This window comes from Fringilla coelebs (assembly GCF_963513975.1).
Source record: "Fringilla coelebs genome assembly, chromosome: 5".
In the NCBI taxonomy this organism is placed as follows: domain Eukaryota; kingdom Metazoa; phylum Chordata; class Aves; order Passeriformes; family Fringillidae; genus Fringilla; species Fringilla coelebs.
The window spans coordinates 44,784,209-44,807,298 of NC_140033.1; the positions used below are offsets into that span (position 1 = coordinate 44,784,209).

General features: G+C 35.8%; 1 protein-coding gene across 6 annotated transcripts in view; it reads right to left on the reverse strand.

Moving 5' to 3' along the window:
* CDK17 (cyclin dependent kinase 17) overlaps positions 1-23,090 on the reverse strand; it is a 92,803-nt gene that overhangs the window by 32,597 nt on the left and 37,116 nt on the right. For all 6 annotated transcript variants that reach the window (XM_084205324.1, XM_084205319.1, XM_084205323.1 and 3 more), the window contains exons 3-4: positions 10,284-10,448; positions 3,998-4,131 (exon numbers count right to left, since the gene is read on the reverse strand). In XM_084205324.1, the coding sequence (XP_084061450.1) occupies positions 3,998-4,131; positions 10,284-10,448 (299 nt within the window). The remainder of the gene's footprint in view (positions 1-3,997; positions 4,132-10,283; positions 10,449-23,090) is intronic.

Sequence of the window (23,090 nt, forward strand, 5' to 3'; positions counted from 1 at the left end):
TTTCTCATTGCATGATGAAAGCACCTACACTTAAGATAGAGATACACATGTAGAAATTCTTAAGCTGTATCACTGACACTTCAAAAAAGATATTCCATCAACTTTGTTTGATAAACAATTCTACTGACTTAATACATAATCATTCATATTAGCAGAAGAGTAGCAGACATTTTAATTAAAGCCTAACAGCTGTCTGAAGCCAAACTCTTCACACAATAGATGCTCACACCTACTGTCAGCATGGTTCCTGCCTGAACGAGTGGCAGGAAGGAGAAAGAAAAAGAAAAAGCAGCTGCTTTACTGACAATTTGTAGCCTGTGGATTATAAGCAAAATAAACTTCATCTAGGCAACACAATAAGACTCTGGTATTTTGTCTTTGTCTTCTAAGCACATGATAACAAGGAACAATCATTAAAAAAAACCCAATCTCGAACCACAACTGCAGCGTTGTTGAATTCAGAAGCAACCACATTATCATCTCTCTGTCATGCTGGCCTAAATTATAATTGATGGGGGAATGGGGAGGTGGATATAACAGACTGAAAGCTGGCATTTCCACTGCTGCTACTGTGCATGGAAAGTTTTCACCCCAGCAGACTTTTCACTGAAGAGCAGGGCTCTTTCTCATTGCACTATCACCACTTCATATTTAAAATGTTTCATACTTAGGTTACATTGCAGTATGATGATTTTCTACCTAAAGCAGGACAATTTAAGGTTATGAAATTTCAACTTTCAATTGCTATGGAGATTCTGCTTAACAAACATGTTTTTAATTTCTCTCTCCACTGTCTATTTTGTATTTTTCTAAATATAATGAAAATTTTGGAAAGATCAAGTTTATTTCCCAACAGAATCTTTCATTTATTCTGCAGCAGAGAATACATCTGCTCTTTGACAACATTTTATTTGTAGCTATGCATTATTTAGGATGGGCAGTGCAGTGGGGATGGGCACTAAAAATCAGAATGTGTATTTTAATGGACGAAATGTGTCAGGAATAATAATTGTTTTACTTTTTTTTTTTTTTTTGCTAATTAGCTCTTTGAGTACAGTATGTGTATTTTTAGCAAGCATTTAATAAAACCTGGTTGGGTTGCTAACAGTCAGAATTCTAGAGGAAGTTCAAGCTGAGCAGAAGAAATTTGGTTATATATACAAAGCTCCTGTAACTAAAAAGGATGTGTCAAGGTTTCAACTTTACCTGATTAGTTACCTTCAAAACTAATTAGGACTTCTGTCAATTCAGCAGAAAGAACCAAATATATAAAACCAAGAAATTATGTACCAAACCACTATAAATACAGCAAATATTGGTCAAACTAAACACAAAGGACACAGACATAGCATGATGGGCACATTCATCTTAGTGAGGAAGAACAAGAAATATTGCTTTATCATGCTATCCAGCTGTGCATGTTTAATCAAATATCTTCTACAATGGATTTCAGCTGGGGCTAATGACTTCAGCAGACTACAGCAAAAACATGCTGTCACACATGTACTAATTTACTCCAACCTGCAATGTACAGCATACAGCTATAACTCATCCTAAATGCCTATAAAGGGAGGATGTCCTCAGGCTACCCAATGTCTAGAGACAACAGATCGCCAGCCATCAAAATAAAACTGAAATAACAGAAACTTACTTCACAACACAGATTGCTTCTTTTTCTTTATATCACCTCATTGCTACTACTGAATCAGCCAGCCCCACAGCACAAATCCCACAAGGCATACAGGCACAACTCTTTACAAGACAAAAGAAACCTTCCTTCGGCTCCCCCAAAGGTCAAGGAAGCAAGTGATCCCATTCCACAAGGAGCAAAATGAGTAAAACTGGGTCTTCTGTGGATTTACACCTTGCAACTGAACACTTATATGGATATTGAGGTTTTAAACTAGCAGTGGATACATTACCAATGTCTCCCAATGCAAAGCATTTTTCACAGAAATTAATAGAGAATTAGAATCTGAGATTTCTTGCCATCTGTCAAAACTGACAGAAAATGACCCATGGGATAAAGAGAAGGAGGAAAATACAAGCCGAAAACGGAACCACTTAAAGCCTTTTAACTTAGAAAATGAGAAAGTTGACTGAAAAGATTATCATTAGAAAGGTATTTTAACCAAAGCCATGAGATTGTTGCATTTTACTCCCTCTGGAATGCATAAACAGGTACAAATCCAACCTAATCTGCCAAGCACTTCTAAAAAGCATACTTAAGTCAACCAAAACCATCTCTTATTCTTAAAATTCAGAACTGAGACTGTTTGCACACATCAGCATGGAATCTTAGAGGAAAAGTCATCAATACCACAGTGATTTGAGGGAAGCATTAGAATTCTCACAGAATATACATGAATAGATGCCAAAAAACCATTTGTTCTCTTGTTGACTGAGCACGTCAATGAAGAAATAATGCTAATTTCAACAGTCAGAAGCAAAAATTTGGAATTTGGAGGAAAGTGAGAAAATTAGCATTGCATAAACAAAACTTAAAAGCTTCCCAAAGCCTCTTAAACAGTAATATTAGAATTGTTTCACAACTGGAGAGGAAAATGAAAAGATGCTTCTATTCGAAAAAAAAACCAAAACAAACCTTCTTAAAAATTACACAGGAATTTCCTGACCTTTACTATTCCTGAGATCTTTACTAATTTCTTTTGGAGTTCTTGAATTCCAACGCAAAAGAGAATCCTTTAATGGTTCTTAGCCTTCTCTGGAAGACTTGATGAATTTCCATTTCAGTTTGTTAATTCCATTATGAATCACTAATTTCTTTTTTTCTTTCCTGCTCTAAATATGCATTTCAAAATGGAGAAGAAACAGACAATGAAAAAAAAGTAAATAATCCTTTAAAGTAATTTCCTCAATTTTTAGTTTCTCCAGCATACATTCTGATAAGCAGGTTTTCACAATGACTTCTTTCCCTAATTTAAGTATCCTGCTTAAACCAGTAAACCCACTTTTGCTCTCCCAAGTGAACTTCAGCAAACAAAGCCAGGAGAACAAAGGTCTTAGATCAAATAACATAGAAATTGAAGAATTTGAATACAAAACCTCTCAAGTGCAAGAAACTATCTAAATAATTAATACAACTAATTCACACATTTTTGAAATCATATCTGCACTATATGCTTGGAGCCTTGGAATTCCAAGCATAACGGAATGCCTCACAAATAAAAGATTTTTGGCATGGACACTCTACTGTAACTTATCCAAATCAGTTTCTCAATCCAGTATTTGATATGAACCTTGAATGAAGATTCAAAATCTAACAGCTGTGCTTATTGCTATGTATACTAAAAACAGCAACTACAAAATTCTACATGCTTCTGTAACAAAGACACCATTATAACTGCAACTTTTATACACTCTAGAAAAAGGGAAGTGTTCTGTTTTAGTTCACCAAGGGAAATGACAACAAAGCAAGCACAAGGGTGGCTAGTATTCATAATGAGACCCATAAATAAAGGAAATTATGTGCACAGTTATTCATAAGGTACTTTTCCTCCTTTTGTTTACCATCCTGTAAAGTTCCGTTCATGAAAAAAAACAGGAAGAGAGGAAAAGGCTGAAGCAGTCAAGACCATCGCTGCTGCTGTACCATTACTTTTGCAAAGACTAGAAAAACTATTAACTAAAAAAATGTCTAAACCATGTATCTTCTCGAATACATTCAGTGGCTTGCACACAATGCAACAGAAAGCTATTCAAATGCTGCACTTAAAAAATTCCTCCCAAAAATTCAAGTTTCAAAACATATTAAGATTTCAAAATTAACAGTTCATAAACAGTGCAAGATAACCATCGTTCTGTGTGACAAATGCAGACAAATTTAAATAGTATGAAAATAATGCTCTCTGCATGAAATATATGGCAGAATGGTTGGTTAAAATTAATTGAGAAGACAACCAGTTACAACAAACAATTAAAGCAACCCCCAACTCTCTTGTCAATTTAAATGATCCTCATATGAAAAGTGAATTACCTCCATTGAGATTCGTCTGTGTATCCGGTTTCTGAGACAAACTCCTGTGGGAGACTGAACTTCATCAGATGATGTTCCAGAAGCTTGGTCACTTTCCCCATCCGACCCCATCTTCAAATTTTCATGAACAATATCTTAAAAATAATCCAAATAATTGAAAATAGTTAAACAGAATTGCCTCAAGTAGCTCTTTTGTACAGATGGAAAAGAACTGAATCATTACTGTGCACTGAGTTATACAGCAGAGTCAAAGACCCATCACAGCCATGGCAGTCTTGATACATACTTTTTATGACTCAGTAAAAACCACAAAATGAACAGGATTACTTTATAGGAATTCTATGCAAACTTACTTGAACTGCAGCAAAACTCCATTTTCCAAAATGAAAGACAGACATTCCAATCCCAGTTGTAATTCTAAAAGCCAACTCCCCCTCCCAGCTTCAGTTCCTAAAATCCCTCAGTACCGCTTTTAGCTGCTCTTGGATATACAACGTTGCTGAGAATAATTAACATTTTCAAATCAGACTACCTAATGTGGTAACCTAAATGTATCTTCAGGAAGCTTTAAAGTCCTACCAAGAGGTATAGTACTATTTTCAGAAATGGCAAATACAGAAGCTTCAAATAGAAATTCCCCTGGCATCCATGTGTGAAGTCAAGGGATGTATTATAACCATCTAAATCAAGGTCCACAACATACAAGTGCATTCAGTAGAACACCTGACTTTTAAGAGCCATTAAGTGAAATTTGTGACCTTATGGAGGAATTTACCTGGCTGCTTGAGTGATGCAGGACCTTCAAGTCAACTGAAATTGTTAATTTTTACACAATCCTTAAGATTCCTGCGCATAAAAGCTTATGCATATTGTATGCACACATACATATATACATTGCTTTTAAGAACCAAAGATTTTTCAGACTTTGAAGACAAACACTGTAGTGAACAAAAGAAAATCAAGGCACCATCATTATAGCATAAAGAGCCAAATGATTTGCAAAAGGACACGGAGGAAGTGGTCATACAAGTAATTCAGTATGAGTAATGCTTCCGTCATCAACTTCGAAATACCTGAACTCCAAAATTACTCCAGAAATTAAATACCTATACATATAAAGTAGGTGCTTCAAAAGACACCAGTTTCCCTGCTGTCTCCTGATCCTTGCTAGAAATCATTATCTTCTACAAGGTGTAAAAGAACCTGAGGAACAACTAAAAATCCCAAAACTCTATCCCTGAAAAATGATAGTATTAGCTAAACACACAGAGATCAATTCAGCCTTACCACCAACACACCTGAAAGTATTTAACATTTGCAAAGCAGTAGAGCAAATTAAAAAAGCCCCCAAAAATAAAAGGAGAAACAGGAAGTTCTACCACCATCAACAAGCAAGAAAATTGGATTTTCTGGGGAAAAAAAGCACCATTAGGGCTATGTTTCATTATCTGCACATCTTCTAAAATATTTGTCTAACTTGGCTCACATAGAATCATGCACACTTCAAAGGAACAAATTCTTCCTCAGTACAAACAATTTCCTTTTATGGAAAACAGAATGGATATAAAAAGAAAGATTAATTTGTAAGTTATTAGCAACACATATTTTAACTCAGAAGACTGTAATTAAACACAAACAAAGCATGCATCTCACACACAAAGCAAATTTTCCAGCAGTGATGCAGATTTATATTGGCTTTCTATTAAAAATCCACACTGAATCAGAATTTTCCCGGCAAGTCATGCTCAGATTTGGACTAATTAAAAAAAAAATTAACCTGCACTCCTTATACAATGAGCAATCTTCTGATTTCAAGCAAGCTAAATACCTATCAGTGCTTCTAAAAGCATGGCAATTCAAGCCACATGAAAACAGTTTCAGAAAGTGGTTCCTGAAGATCAGCTGTATTTTTGAAGCTAAGCAGAAAAAAGGTGACTCTTTTTTGCTAGGTCTCTAAGAGATGTCCTCTCTGTAGTGACTTGACAGCTATCTTTTTAAAAATCTCTAACAAACTGTGGAAAATTAATTTTATTAATATAAAAACATCATTGAAAACACTACTTGCAGCAAAGCTGTTATGCCAGCACTGTTACATCTGGTATAATAGCACACAATAGCATATTGTTTCTTTAATAAAAACCCTCTTTTAAAATACTTTTTTGAGAGGTAATCCAATTTAGCAATTACAGCTCTTTAGATTCTGTTAGTAAAATGAAGTGCAACAGCTACTGACAAATGTTCCCCAATCTATTTATCCTCATGTTAAAACAAGCTCATTGGTTGGGACCCAAAGTCTACCTTCTTTATGGAAGCTAGGCAAGGCACAGTTATCTCAGCAATCTCACAAAATAAAAACAGACAAAATTAAAGCAGTACTGTGTTTTAAGCCATGAAAGCAGTACTGTGTTTTAAGCCATGGTGCAATTACAAAATTTCTTTTTTAGAGAAACTGATACTTTAAATAAAGTCATTATGGGACTCATACTGTCATGTTTTTCCTATTTAATTCATAAAAGCATTTGTATTATGAATTTACTAGTAAAAAAGACAATTGGAAATGCAATGCCCAGAACTACATAGAGCACCCTAGCTGACAAAGATAATTCTTCTTCTACTAAGAAGATCACCTACGTAATAACACACAACTAAGCACTATTTCAGAACTAGTACCACAAACCCATATACTTGGGACAGAAAATGTAGCTGCAAGGAGATTCTGTTCTTTGTAAATCAGGAATATGAAGACAAAGAGGCTCTGTACAATTCAAGTCTATAAATGCAGTATTTCAGACTTATATAAGATGATGATTTGAATACCACTGTGATATGATTAATTCTGGTAAGTCTAGATAAGCTACATACCCAGAACCAAGAAGGTTTATGCAGTATACTGGCTGGAGCAAGCAAAAATGTATCATTAAGCACATGCATTTCCAATGGGCTAAATACCCACCTGCTCCTATCTATAAGGGTTTGCAGATGTTTTAATTATTTTCTAAACAGATATAATTTTAAGCTTTTTAAAAATAACTTGACTGTGCTGTCATCTGATATAAATGCATCCTTTTATTTGATTCAATTAAAAAGGCATTAGTAGAGCCTTATGTTCATTATTTTAATGGCATAAACCCCAGACTAAGGCATTAACCCAGACATTTTAATCATTTTTACACAGGTGCACAATGATGCTTAAATAAGCAATGATGAAAACCATGAAAATATTTCCCTAATTTCTCTAAGCCTTTCTACAGACAAGTTTACCTGCATGAAAGCTTGCTTGCATAGTCTTCAAAGGTTTTAATCATTCAATAATGTATTGAATTGATTTCACTGCAATACCAAGCCATTCTCTTACATAGATTATTTATTTTAATGTACTCCACATATTTTACTAACTGTCCAGAATGGCCATGTAATGAAAAGCTAGGTGTAGATGACTACAATATAACAGGGAACCTACAGAAGTGCGTTTAAAGGAAAAGGCTGTCCTCATTTCTGCTGTGAGGAACGCACCACAGAAGAAATTAATACAGGGAACCTGCGGTGCAGCAAATGAGAACTCCTCCAAGTGAGCCGTAATCAAAGTCACTAATTAGTACTGAGTCAGACTGCATGATCTTTCCAACTTACTTCAAATTATTACAAAAAAAAAATCATGTGACTTGCATAAAGGATTCCTTCCACAGGGCATTTTCCCAAAGCTTACTTTTCTATGAAATGGCTACACTGTACAATTCATTTCAGTGATAATATAATTCAAACTGAGGAAGACCATAGTGAGAAATCGCCTTTGTCATTACCATTACTGAACTATGAATGCTGTATGGAAACATCATTCCTTTCAAATAATATTCATGACAATGAAACAAAACTTCTCCATAACTGTATCAACACAACTGGCAAAAGCAAGGATTAACTCTCTCCTGGCTATTACTGCAGTTCACCAGCAGGGCCAGCCTCAGTTAGCTCTGCACATTCCAGGAGCCTCTTCAGAGGTGATGTTAATATAAATATGGAACAAAGCTGGATTCCTTCTGCAATCAGCTAGGTCAGGTCGAAAAAAAGTTTATTACCTCTGGCTTCATCATTAACTGCAGCAGCTAAATGTTTCCAGAGGTACAAGACTGTAGAAGCTGTAAAGATATACTTGAACTAAAAAAATCTGTCAGCTAAACCCTCCTTCAGTAGTTTCACAATCTGGTCCAAAAATCACTTCTATTATTTAAAATCATCCTGGTAACTGAATACTGAATTTAAAAATTGCTAAAAAATTTTTAAAAAAGGTATAGCTCAAAATTTTTTCCCTTACACAGCATTTTACAAAACATAAAGTTAACAGAAAATTTCCAAGTAGAAATTATTTTTAAAGTATTTTGGCACTTTACACAGTACCACTACTGCAGAAACTCAAGTTCAACGCCCAAAACGCCAAAATCCTCCTGGGGTTCTCAATCAATTTTTATAGTAATAGTTTCATTCAAACTCAGGCAGCATGAAGATGCATTTGTGGCAGGTCTCAATTTAATCTGGTTTTCTTTAACAAAAGAACCATCCTTTACCTCCCATGATTTTGTATTTCAAGGATATCTTTCTGATACCACTTTTCTACCTACCAAATAGAGGAAAAACTGTATAGGAAAGAGGGTGGATGAAGAAAGCAAAGTCTCATGCAGTGTAGCATATTTGACTATTTTGTTTCTGATGTCATTATCTCAACAGGGAAAACCTCAGCTTCCTGATGAGTAATAACCATTCTCATATGGCAGGAACAAAAGAAAGAAAGATGTGGAAAAGGAGCAGAAAGAGGAATTATGATTGCATATACCTGTACTTCTGTTTTTTACCACTAGATAACATGCACAAGTAGCTTGTATTTCTATCAAATAAGGAGTTTCAAAAAAGGCATTATCATATCCAAAGCAAAAAGATGTGTTTAGCATAGACATACTGAGCAACCAGGCCAAGGGGAAAGAGTCCCAGCCCATGGCAGAGAGGTTGGAACTAGGTGATCCTTTGAGATCCCTTCCAAACCAAACCATTCTGGAATTCCATGATACACTCCGTATATACATCTATTCCATACTTAGAAAAATTAGAAATTGTTGTTAAGGGCAACACAGGGCAAGTGAGAGAGTACAGGCATCTCTGTACTCAAACACATCTTTGCTGCTCCTGTACTTAGTTTACATATATCTAGTTTGACAAATAATCCATAAAGACTACATATCCAGATTAAACACAGATTTGTCTAACTAAACTATTTTTTTTAAGCTCCCTCTTCGTGTTAGATTCTTGGCAACTTAACTAAAGCTTGGTTTGGCAAAAATGAAAAAGCAAATACTGCCTACAGGACTTGAGTGAAATCAGAAATTGATCCAGTAGTCCAACTGCACACCCTAAAAGCCATTTTTCTTGTGTGATAGCAACAGCTGCTAAAGTAAAGTCAAAAGGATATACATCTTTTTTCAGCTGGAATGGTAACTCCAGCAGTAAAAAGGGATTTTTTTGAACATGATGAGTGGTATTACACCAGAGGAGGATATAAGTGGTTTGACTACTATCTTGAAAATTCATAGCTTAATCTCAAAGATCAGTTTATCACACTTCTAAAGGAGGGCATGAGATTGAAAAAATAATAAAAACTCTAATTAAGCTGTGATTTGCTCTCATTCTCTAGTATCAATTAATTAAGCATAATTTAAAATAACATAAAAGCAGGATAAAACATTAATGGTGACTGGAGGCAGCAACATGACAATTTACTTGAAGAAGAAAAAATATTTCATAATTTATTTGCTTCACAGAAGCACAAATATAGCTCAGGACCACAACAAAATTATAGTTTAGTTGCCTGAATTTGTCACTGAAAAAACCGTTTTTTCCTCTAGAATAATGAGATGTAATACAGCAGTTCTTTTCCACATATAGGATGATTATTCTTTTGTTTTTTTATAGTATGTCTATTGTACTTCTTGCCAATACTTAACTGAGGTGGATACATGGGTTCCTTTCAAAGTATTAAGAAAGAATATTTTGTTACTTTTGTAACTTTTAAAGTTGTAAAAAATTCATGGGTGTTTTCTGTGTGCTCTTCTAATTGCTTTCTTCCTGAAAATCTTAACAGACATTCAGCACCTTAAGAACAAATTTCTCGAACTCCAGAAAAAATTACTGCATACTCAGAGATTTATTAAAGCAGTAAGAGTACTGTACCTCTTGCTATGAATCAATACCAACATTATATTTCACAGAAAAATCATTTGAAACAAACAATGCAGGAAATTACCTAATCTGCTCCCATTTCTTGGCATTGCCATGAAAGAGCCGAGGCTGCCCCCTATGACGCTGTGTGGTCTCCGTAAAGGGGGCTTCTTGAAAGATCCTGTGTACTGGTGGAGAAATGAGTGCATGCTGTGAGACGTTGGAGGCCTGCCATTCTTCACAATAGGCTCTACAGTTCACAAGGATCAAAATATTCATTGCCACAAGTAAGGAGGATTGTCAGGAACATGCCAGAAGAAAAAAAAAAGAAAGAAAAAAAAGAGTTAGTAAACAGGAAATCACCAGTCTGGTAACATTATCTTTCATGCTAACAGCAGACCACCATACTACGGCCATTTCTCTACTGACAAACAAGTACAAAACATAGCATTAAGTGTTATCCAAACTTAATTTTACTAAATCCTGTCACTCTGCTGCGGGATAACTAAACGCCCTGACTAGACAGTCTTAGGATGTCAATAAAACCAGAACACTGTAATTATTTTCTTCTGTCTTACTGCACAATGTTTCATCTTTTACTTTACTTGAGCTGTTAGATCAACCATGATGAGAAAATTCGACTATAAGCCTTCAAAAATATTCTCCCTCTCAAAATTCTTGTGGGTCAGTAATTCCAAAGCCTTGCCATTGCAGATCTTTAGAAGTAACCATACGTGTCTACACCTTCCAGAGCTGTCATGCCATAATTAAGGTTATTAACTTATAGGGTATCAAAAAAATTAAGCATTCAATTTTTTTGTTTTGGCTTTCTACTGGTTTGTGTTTCAGATGGTTCACAGAGTTTTTTTAAAAAAAGTTATTATCATTGATAAGCACTTTCTAAAAGAATGAGGCGTTAAGGAATTTTAAAATTGCATTTACAAGTGTGAGCAGTATTTGGGTATTTATGTTCCCTCAGCAACCTGACTCCTCACACATGGACCAGCCCTCAAGGAGAGACATAGTCCTAGAAGCAGGCTAACTCTGAAAACATAAGGGGATTTTTTAACCTCAAAAGAAGCTGAACAGATGCCCACTTGCATTGACTGTCACGACAGTGGACTTAGCAGAGCCACCAATGAAGTCATTCATACAAGAAAATAAAGATGAAATACTCTCACTTCAGAAAAGTGATCAGAGTCATCTGGCAGCTACATGCAAGCACTCTCCCTATACTAGGAAAAAGAACAGAAGCTATGCCCAAAGACCAGTTGAGATTCAAGTAATTTTCTTTTTCCATTATTTGATTCTTATTAACATTACAGATTCATGTTTGGTATTATTCAGAAGACAGAAAAGGCAGCAACCATGCACTGAGCAACCACAGTGTGAGTGTTACTGAATGGAGCAGCACCCACTGGAGCTACTGCTCCCAGGGTGTGCTCAGAGCTTCACTCAAGCCTCTTGGGACAGGGAGCAGTCTGGGATGCTATTTCATCACTCCACCTTATATACCCACACACAGGGGTCCCAAAATCTTTCCCTTGCAAAAAAGAGGATGGAAGAATTATAGAGCTAGGAAAACATATTTTATGGAAAGCAGAACTTCAATAGTAAAGGAAAGGAAGAGCAACAAATGCCTAATAACCTAAGGAAAACAGGATCTTGAAGGGAACACCCTCTCCCCCCACATATACAAAAATTTTCTAGATACATTATTATGATTAGTTCTGAAGCAGAGACAGAAGTACACAGACAGAATTACCTAAGGACAGGTCAATGACCCTAAGAAATAATTATGCAAGGAATTTTTGCATATAAACATGAATAACACAGTGAGACAAAAAAACCCAAGAAACAATAACTCATTTTCTGCATGGAAAAAAATAAAATCCCTGGGGGAAAAATATGCTGCAAACCGAAAACAGAAAGGACATGTCAGCACTGTTACAAACCTGCCTGCATCCTTTCATTAGCATCCTTCATAAACACAGTGTTGGAGTGGGTGAACACGAGGAAAAATACACCCTACATCTGTGTATATGTTTGTCAAGTATGAGCAGGGTCTTCAAACCTCTACGTATCTCTGTCCCAAATGCTAATTTCCGTTCTAATCTAATGTTTGCATCACCCTTTTGACTTAAGAATGGTATCAGCTTCCTTGCTGCATGCCTTTAACAGCAGATTTATCCTAGGGCAGCAGGCAGCAAATTCCTCATCAATTTTTAATAGAATTTATTACTACTTCTACATGACAGGACAAACGTTCACATTCAGCACAACTACTGCTTTTGATTAGTTAACATTTGCTTTTTGCTTTCCAATTTTCTTGCTAATTTGTTTTGAATTAGATTAAGTTTCTAGTCTAAACACCTCACACTGAGTTTACATGCAGTGGTGAACAAACAAATGGTACCTTGTATGTTATGGCATCTGTCTACTTGTGCTAAAAGCAATCTACCTTCATGAACTGTGCAGTATGCAAAAGAGGCCATCATTTATGAATACATTGAATGTCTGTGTAGAGATTGAGTTTTATGTTCATTGCTAACGTGACAGTGTGATGCACAGAGATGATTGAAAAAATCTGTTTTCCTCACTGGTAAATTTGTATGTATTTTACAGTTCAAAACCAAAATCCTCAAATATCCTAGCATATGCAAAGTTCAGCTCAAATATAGGGATTAATACAGATCACATTAATAAATAAGTTTATATAAAAATGAAAGATAAATGGTTGATATGGCAAGATCCAATTATACAGAAATAACTTTTGTCATCATAGGCAACTACTACCTTCCTTTAGTGTCCTAAGTACTGTACTAAATTGTGGAGCCCATTATAAAACTTTGCAACAATAATTCAGGTCAGGTAGTAGGACAGGCATAACTACTGGCAGACAATGAAGTGAAGGTTACAGAACCATGTGACACTGTATTTCTGACTAAGACAGGTATCAATACTACCTGCTTGTAAGCGGGGGTTTAAAATCCTGATAACGTTAATTTACAAAAAGGAGGGATTGTACAGCATATGATGGTATAACACATGGGCTTATGTTTTGGAAAGTATATCTGTTATAAACAATTCAGTGTGCACTGCTGTATGCTAGGAGCTTCTGAAGTAACAGTTGCATGAATTCTGCATTATGTTACCTCCTCCCTGCAAACGTGACAGTAACAGCCAAGAGCTGGAGCAAATATTGAAAATGATCAAGCAAACCTTCCCTGGAAATTAGTTTACAAGACTGTTTATTACAGTTTCCATGCATTTATGAGACACAAGAGTTAAAAAAAGTGCTTTTGAAAAAACTAAACTCCCTCTCTCTCCAAAGACTCACAAGTACTTCCTTTGAAGTTACGATTTAATTCATATCCATTTTTTCCAGAATTATGAATATGTTGAATCACTATATTTAAAGTACAACACAGCAGTTTCAGGATGCAAGTTTAGTGAACTGTCTGGCCTTGAATAAAATGCATCTAAACTGTAAAAAGTTATATGCCTTTACTACATATATCTATAAAAACTGTTTCTTATAATTTTATTTCTGTGATTATAGGTTTGATTAGTCTTTAAAAAATGTTTGCCCTATATAAAACTCATTAGCATACCTTACTTTAGTGTCACTGTACTTGGTAAATATAACTCAGTAACCATGTAATGCTGTTGGTTTAAAACTCAGACTAAATGAATGATGGAAATTAAAAGGTCAGTAAAAAAACCACTAAAAAATTCACTGTGCAAGTGTGTGGATCTACTGCATTTTGAGATCATGCACAGATCTGTTATCCCTCTCTCATGCAGATTACAACAGCAGAAGCATGACACAACCCACAGACTCATTGAAGGGCTGAAGGGGGCACCTGGGAATGTGCTGCATCCACCACCTCCTTCAGCACAGGAGTGAAAAAGCCAGCCATAGCAGGTTGCATACTGCACACAAAATGATTCTTCTGTGGAAGCTCCCTGCCACGGGATGCTAAAACTACCCAAACTTTCAAGAGTCAAAGGGAGACTGAACAAGCAATCTGCTCAGGGTTACTAACCTCACAGAGCCTTGCCTAGTTCAGTAAGTCTCTGAGCTAGAAACTGATACAGTACACTGGGGAAATGATGCTGTACTTTGTACTTGTCCTCAAATGTCATCCTCAGACACTGGAGAACAGACAGGCAGAACTCCAACTGTCCTTACAGCACAAGGTTTCTGCAGCACCTGGGCACTTCACTTGTGCTGGCTGTTGCTGGCACAACCATTCCAGTAAGGGTCTTATTAACCATTTATCTCGAGCTCTCTTTCCTCACCCTACTCTATAATCTGTAGCTCCAAATGATAAAACAAACTGGTATGGAAAACAAGCTAGACTTCTCAGTGGTTCTTCTTACACTGTATTTCATCAGTTGTTACTATATTCTCTTCTTATTTTGGCTACATCATGTAATCTTAGACTCATCTTCCAAGGAATGCCATTTCAATGCTTTCATTTCTTAGGCAGCATACTAAACTATCATGTAAATCCAGTCTTTCAGCGTGAAAGAAGTGAAAAAACATTCTCAATGAGAATATTTATAAATATACTAATGTACAAGATGACCACACAGTTTTCTTTTTATTGTCCCTGAAAAATTCTTGCAATAGACACTCTTTGAAAAAGAACATCCACATATGCACATTAGTTTTATATGTATAAAAAACCACACCCCTTATTTTAAATGCCACATCCATGCTATCTTGCTTAAGTGAGCACCTTCAGCAAGGGTTAAAACTGAGCAATGCATGGTGAATGTGCACTGCTGTATTACTCGATGTTCAAGTTTGGTGAGCGCTGAGCTAATCTTTTATATAATTTGGATAATTTTCTTGTACCTTTCACAATCTGTACTTCTCACCTTCTGTTGCTATTGCCATAACCCAAAATACATACAACAGCACCACTCAAAGAAAATACTGCTCAAAATACAATCAGTGTGGCTTAATAATGGTTTAAGAGTTGTTAGATCATGAAATATTTTGGAATACACACACCTATTTTAAGAAAACGTTGTATCCAGTGAGGTACCACTGCTTTACTAAATTTGAAATAATGCCAACACCAATGCTAGCAAACATAACAGACATACAAAACCAGAAAACAACCCAAATGAACCACTGCAATCATTCAATTGTGAAGTGGCATAAATATATGTTTGAACATAAGTGGAACTGATTTTTTTTTACTTCATAATTATTAAAACTGGCAGAGTCAAGTAGAACAGCAGTATACAACCAAGAAACCTGTCCAAGGAATTAACTAAATCCAACAATTTTATAAAGATGCCTCTTCTTCTTCCTTTAACTGCAATTTAAATTAACAAAAAACCTTGACCTGAGATTATTCCTGAGTTAAGCAATTTTTCAATGAATCCACTATGTTTCTCTTCCTCATCCATCTATGATAACAAAGACCACACTACCACTTTCTTTCCTGTGTTGGATTTACTTAACTGGATTTACTTAAGCTCAGCTCCAGAGAGCCTGTAGAATTGCCTGGCATTTCTTTGCACAGCTTCAGCAACTGACATACTGTCACATGTCAGTCAGCTGGTGGATTAAAGAGAGAAAGTGTTTTCATTAGGAATGTAAATGCATTTTAAAATACTTTTAATGAATATATATTATCACATACTCAACGAAGTTTTTCTTTTTTTGTCCCTTGAGTATATTATTATGTGACAAAGAGACCAAGCTGTTTTTCAGATTTCACTGCCTAAATTTTGCAATGGTATTTTCTTTAACTAGCTTTAATAAAGAATTAAATCACCAGCCATACAAGGTAACATTTTTCCCTTAAATCAAACATCTCTGACAGAACTGAGTATGTCTGCAAAAAAATGTTTGATTCCACAATCACTATCCATTCTGGACATTTAAACCATATAAATATGTATTTTAAATTCATATAAATAAAGTTAAAATACACACGTGGAAATTTGCTAATCAAAGTAAGAGATACTGAAGACTTCGTATTTATGATTACTGATTTGGGTATAGAATGGGGATTGAATCCAGGCATGCTCCATACTCTAAGTAAGGATGAATCTTTGTGCCTGCCACAATTCACTGCTTCTACCAAAAATGTGGCTTAAGGTTCTTCTCCCTGCCCCCCAACAAGAAAGTAATGTAATTTTGATTTAGGTTTTTGAACTAGATCACTATGGGGTATACAGAGCACAGTTGCATGCAGAAGGATGGAGGCAGAACCTCACTTGACATTTTTAGCTGCAACTTGACTTTGGACTGGCTCAAGTGTAATAAAGTCTCACTAAGTGTCTCGAGAATCCACTACTGGATTTTTTAGGACAGGACTCAATGCAGTTTCTTTTCCATTACCTTGACCTCACCCTTGCTCCAGAAAACTTCCAAGGTTTTTTTTTATCATTTCCAATTTGATAGTGAATGGAAAAGTGTCAAAAATCTACATTTGTGAAATTAAATATTCATTCTCTGAACAGCTTTGCATTCATGAAGCTTACAATGCATCATCACAACATTTTAAAACTATTTATGTAGGCTTCTCAAACACTACTGTCATGTAACTTACTCATATTTCAGCACCATCTACTACACATTCATTTACCTGATCCGAATGTTAGGCTCTGCCAATGATTATTCCGTTTTTACATAATAAAACCTGATTTTTTCTGGACTTGAAATATAAAATATTTTTAACAAACTGCTAAAGAAGCTGTTGTCAAGAAGCCATTGTTTTCTTCAAAAAATCTAGAATGTAAGCAGGTGAATTTCTGATATTATAGAATTGGCATGCTGCACTGTATAATATTTAATTACACTGCTGTAAGGCAGTCAGACCCACTCACAGTAAAATTAGTTGACTGCAGGTGACAGCTTCCATGGAAGATACATTTAAATAACCCAAAGCAGCAATATGCTTGCTATATATGTACTCTCCAGGAGCTGGATGAGGAACACCACAAAATACTGTGTATTTATAGGTTATTTTATGGGGTTGTTTCCTTGGATTCTGTTATGTGATACCCAGGAAAACATTATGTCACTCTAAAAACAGACCAACCACACAATACCATTTAAACCAGTATTTTTCATTAAACAACAAGCTGAAATCCTCAAACTACTGAGTATTACAATTTTAAAAATTTGGCAAAACTTCAAGGGATTACTCCCATTGCTCAAATTAATCCATCGAGTAAGCAGCCATTCAAGAGCAAATGTTCTTCACCTGCACAACACAAGGCAAAAAATATTGGTAGAACATTTGAAAAAATCTGCTAATATAAACCTGAAGAAACACAGTCGTCAACTTCCTCTGAGAAATGAAGTACCTCAATTACTAAAATGGCAGTGTAAAGTCCTATAAACCTTTTCTTTTAATTTAGGGCAGAAATTTTTCTGTCTGTCTGAACTACAGAAACAAACTATACACAAGGCAAAGAATGAGATCAAGACATCTAAAAAACACTACAGAGAGCCTTTCAAAGTTATTTCATGCAGACTGAGGTTTTGCCTTCAGTCTACATAGGAAAACAATAAAGATCACAATCAAGTGAAATATATTCAAAACCAAAACCCTGCCTTTAAGATTTATTTATTTCATACTGCTCAGACGATAATTCTCAGATAATATTTTTGGTCATCAGAACCTGTACTGGAACATAAGCATGGTAGTTCTGTAGCTCAAATCATATTACGCATAATACACCATCAGTTTAAAACCCTATCTGCAAAAGACATCACACTACAACATATCCTTCAGAAAAACATTTCAGCTGCAATTTAATTCAATGCAAGTCAATAGCACAGCCAAGATAGAAGTATCCCTGGCCTCTATCCTTGCATTCACACAGACAACTCCCAGTGCAAACATCTGTGAGACCAGGCTGCCAACCAAACCAGAGAACAGAGGATCTGGCTCCTTTTTGCTCTACTTTCAGAAACAGTGTTGGCTAGTTGTGTGTATTTTACTTTTCTGTACTTAACAACTCCACCTGAATGCCATTTGAAAAACGTCTCTGCATATTCATCAGTGAGCTTCCACAAACAGAAATCTGGAGTATTTAGAGTCCACTTCTGCATCTAAACATGATGTTCCGTGCCAAACTTGTATTCTACTTCTAAGGAAACACTTATGAGCGGACAAAGCCCCCACACAACCCTCCAAGACTATGGGTCTCTGCAGCATGCTTTCAGGCACTGAATGTTCATGCTCATTTCACTTTATAAGCACTTCCACATATGAACAGAGCCTCTAGGTATTCCGGGAAGAAGCAAATTAAAACAGAAGGGAAGAAAGAACACTATGTTGCACAGCATACGTGGGATGGAGAAACCATACTGAACAGTAATAACAAAAAGGATGCAGACCACAGCACAGAAGGGTACATACAGACTATAATAAAAACATTGCCAGTACAGTGTAAGGGACAGTACAAGGATCGGTGTTTAGCTGTGACAGCTACCAATTACTCACAGTAATCTGTAGCTCTAGAATTAGCTCTAGCAGTTCTGGAGATTTCTTCTCCCTCTACCCACCCACATCTTCATACTGATACTTTCCTCCAACATCAAGAGAGAAATTTTACCAATTTATTACCAGTAAGCATTTCTGTGCTCATATTTTCAATTCAAGAACACTGTCTTGAAAATATGTTGCAATACACTGTTTTCCTTCCACACTCAAGGAATTACACATAGCAGATGGAATGGGAATTTCTCAGCTCTGTTGAAGATGACATGAAATGATTAAAACTACAAAGGCGTTTGGATGTTCTGAGACAGTATTGCAATGTGTTAATTTTTATAAACATTCATCCCTCTTATCAGAGTATTAACTAGCCATTAATGCCTTAAACCTAAAAAACACTTACGCACTTTACCGTAGCTGATCCTTCCATTATTACTCACACCTGTAAAATTACAAAAAAATTATGCAAATGTTCATGAGACTGGATCCTATGATCACATCACTGAGCTAAAAGAGACCAAATGGAGATAAGTATTATTTTCCAAATTCATGTAGCCATTTCTAACAGAATGTCACCTTTTTCTGTTTATTATGTATATGTGTATTTATCTGTACCAAAAAACCCAAGAAAACAGAATGCTTTCAAGTTACTTATAAATTAATGCAAGAGCTGTGGCTGTGTTTTAGAATGCAATTATTCTTAAAAGCATGCTTGGAGTTTGTGATAGTGCATTTCATAATATTAGACAATACAGCCACATTTTTTGCTTTCACTAGAGATCCTATGTGTTTGAAGTATTTGCATAAATTTTACACTTAATTAGGCATTAAATATGCATGATTTGGATGTTACTTCTAGCCAAATTTCATTAGTATGTCATTGCCAAAGAAAAATTTCATGGGCAAATTTAGCTGTCAACTCCTACAAATTACCTTTTAATATTGTTAATATTAATCAAAATACATATATTAAGGTGAAATCTAGAATTAAAAAAGCAAGCATTGTTAGTATGAAAAATTAAAAATAAACAACAAATACATCTAATTGGCTTTATATGTTGAAACACCAGAGACCAAGAAAAGCTTTTGTCCTTAGATGAAAGACTAGCCTGAAGTATACTTCATACAGTCCACAGTTCATAAGGCTTCAGATATATTATTCGGTATTTCACTGGTCCCTCTATTTTTATGGTTTATGACCTGATTTGGCAGTGCTTCCTCACCCAGAAGCCAATTATGATGAACACAATTTGTATGAAAGTTTATATATAGGTTTCTGGTCACTAAATAATTTGATGGTGTTCCAAAAAACCCAAATCCAATGGTTATTCTATATTCAGCGCAACAGCTCTGCGCTACTGCATTGAACAATACGGGATGATCCCTGCTAATCCCATTTTGCTGCTCATGGCTGAGCGATGCATACTGAGATTGTACTGACATCACACGATGAAGGAGGCTGTGTATTAAATGAGACTGCATACAAAAGGGGAGCTGATTCAGTGGTACCAATGCACTGCAAAGAAATCAAAAGTTATGGATCTATTTTTGTGACTGTGAACTACAAATGGGACAATTTGTTCTACATTAGGAGTACTGCTCTTTGAATCTTGTAACAACCCACTCAAAGCTGGAGCTAATGACAAGGTGGGCCTCTGGATGGGAGCTGCAGTTAACTTGAAATCACAGGCAATTGTTTTGGGAGAAAAAACATTTGGCAGGGGGCTGAACAACACAGGTTAATGCAAAAAGGTGACCATAAGGAAAGGTCCCTAAAACTATGTACAGGTGATCTACATCTGGAATAGCAGTGCTGAACTGAACCTTATAATAAACATTTTTACAGAATATATGTATTTATATCTATATACATATTTGTATAAATAAGTATTTCAGAGGCTATAAATCAGATGGAAATAAGTCTGGATTCTAGGTCAGGACAGATGTGGTTTTCTATGGATGCAGTCTCTACAATCTCCATAACCCAGTAACACAGCTGTCTCCCAGGAAGGGAAAAAACTAGCATGTGTAAAATTATAACCCTCAGTGAACACAGCCATCAGCATGGAATGACAGGAGACAAGATGAGCGATTTGCTAGAAAGAAAAAGTTAAAACAAAAGAATTGGACAATAACAATGGAATTGAATTCTGCTGTAAAGGCCTTCAGCATTCAGGATCTAGTCTTGCCTTCTGACCTGAAATGTACAGTTTCAATGCCCTTCAACTCTTATTTCCCGAGTTCATGATGCAATGCTTGAAAATGAAGCACATATGAAGAACCACTTTCTGAAGATTATTTGTATCCCTGACTCCGATTCTCTGTAGATTAATATACTGGCATGCCTTTGATTTACTAGACAGTGCTTTTTAAGTTTCTTCAGGAACAGATTCAAAGCCTTTTAACTGGGCACATTTGTTTCTCTGGTCCACAGGGTAAAGGAGCTGCTTATTCTTAAAAGCAGAACTAAGGAGATGGTTACTCCTGCCTCCTGAGATCAGCACCACCACAGTAAAGAATGCACTTTCAAGATCTTAATGCAGCTATCACTTATAAAATATTCTTCAAGAGACTACATGCTCTCATGTGTCTCAGTTGGATATTTACAGTTAGTGCAGGCTTTTTAGCACTGCGATTTTGTAAGACACCAAGGAAAACCTTTCTCATTAAAGCACTCCTTTGTAAGCAAAATTTTTTAAATACTCACTGAAGGATTTTTTCCAGGCAATGTTCTTTACTAAACTGGTCTTTCACCAAAAGAGAAAAATAATTTCTTGGCTGTTTTTTCAACAGTCGTTGTTACCCAAAGCCTAATCCCTGTGGTCGGTCTGAAAAACACTCTTTCCAAAATAGCTTAATCTGTGGGAAAGCTAGAGTGTCCTTCAGAAAAGCAAGACTAGCTAGAGCAGCAAGCATTTTCCAACCCTACTTTCTAAGAAAAATAGGGTCGGAAAGGAAAAACAAAGGAAAACAAAATCCACAATGTAGCATCCTGTTCACATCTGCAAGATCAAAGATAGCACAAGTACTAATAACTGCATTCTGGAAGAATCTGAAAAAAGGTAGCAAGTGTCAGTAAAACTTTTTTAATGACATGAAATGATGAGTTAAAGATTAGGCACAGCTAAGTACAGTTTGTATTCTTTGTCTTCTTTCAAGAGGTTCTACAACACCTTGAGTGTATCCAAGAAGACTGTACTAAGGCATCAACAATGTTCTACACCTATAAGCACAGCATATATCATTATCACAATTTTAATATGCAAGATTCCCTTTGGCCAATGAATTACCATGGAAAATAAAATAAAAAGAGCACTAAAAGCTAGGTAAGTAATTTGCAGTTAGGAACATTTTCTTGAATTGGATTTTTTACTTATTTTAACACTTTAAATATCTACTGACAAGATAAGCTCATCACAGTTTGGTGACAAGCATACAGACATCCAAGTATTACTGTTTGGGATTATTCTCAGATAAATATTACAAGCGGCAAATGGTTTTATAGATGGCTTAAGATGGCATAAGCTCATGCTTCTGTAAACAAGCTATTGTGTTCTCTGTCCCTCGAGCTGACACCCAGCACGTGGTCCAGTTTAAGGTAAAATCTTTTTATTCTTCCTGGATTCAGTTTCAATGAATCAATTCAGCAACCCAGTTCAGTACACTCATTGATTCTGGTAACATTTTTTTCATGCTCACTTCTCAGCGTGAAAGTAACATTCTTTGCACTTATTTACATAATGAAATCAATCTTGCAGAAGTATATACAGGTCTGAAAAAATATGCATCAGTAACAAAGGCGAACACAAGTGAAATCACGTGGGACAACTCAAATCATGTGGGACAAACTCAGTGTCTCAAAAATGACTTAACAGATACCAGTGCAAAAATACTGCAATTGCTGCTGCAGAGTAGACCTGTTATATCAACATTTAAAAAGTTGTAATAAACCTTGTCCCCCAGAATACTGGGCAGGGCCCCATATTAAAAACAGGACAACAGCAATGAATATACCGGGGATTAATAGTAAAAATGAAAAACGTTATTAGCTTTGTTTTGCCAAAGGTAAATTCTGCTTCCAAAATCTTGGTATGCAATGAATTTTGAACAGAGTTTTAAAAATCTGCAGGGCAAATTCCATTGTCTCTATCCCTGCTCAAATTTCCCGGCCCTGTAAGTTTTTAATGGGAAAATTCAGAATCCTGTATTGTTGTGAAGTGAGGCAAAAATAAAACTCAGATCTCTTGATAAACAAAAAAAAATCTTAGATATCAGCAAAGCAAAAAATAACACTAATCAGCATTGAAGATGAAGTATGACTTAAATGCTGCAGCCCAGGAAGCAGAACAAGCAACAAAACCTCTTCCAGTCATTATTATTGCAGGTTGCATCCAAAAGCGGCATCATCACTA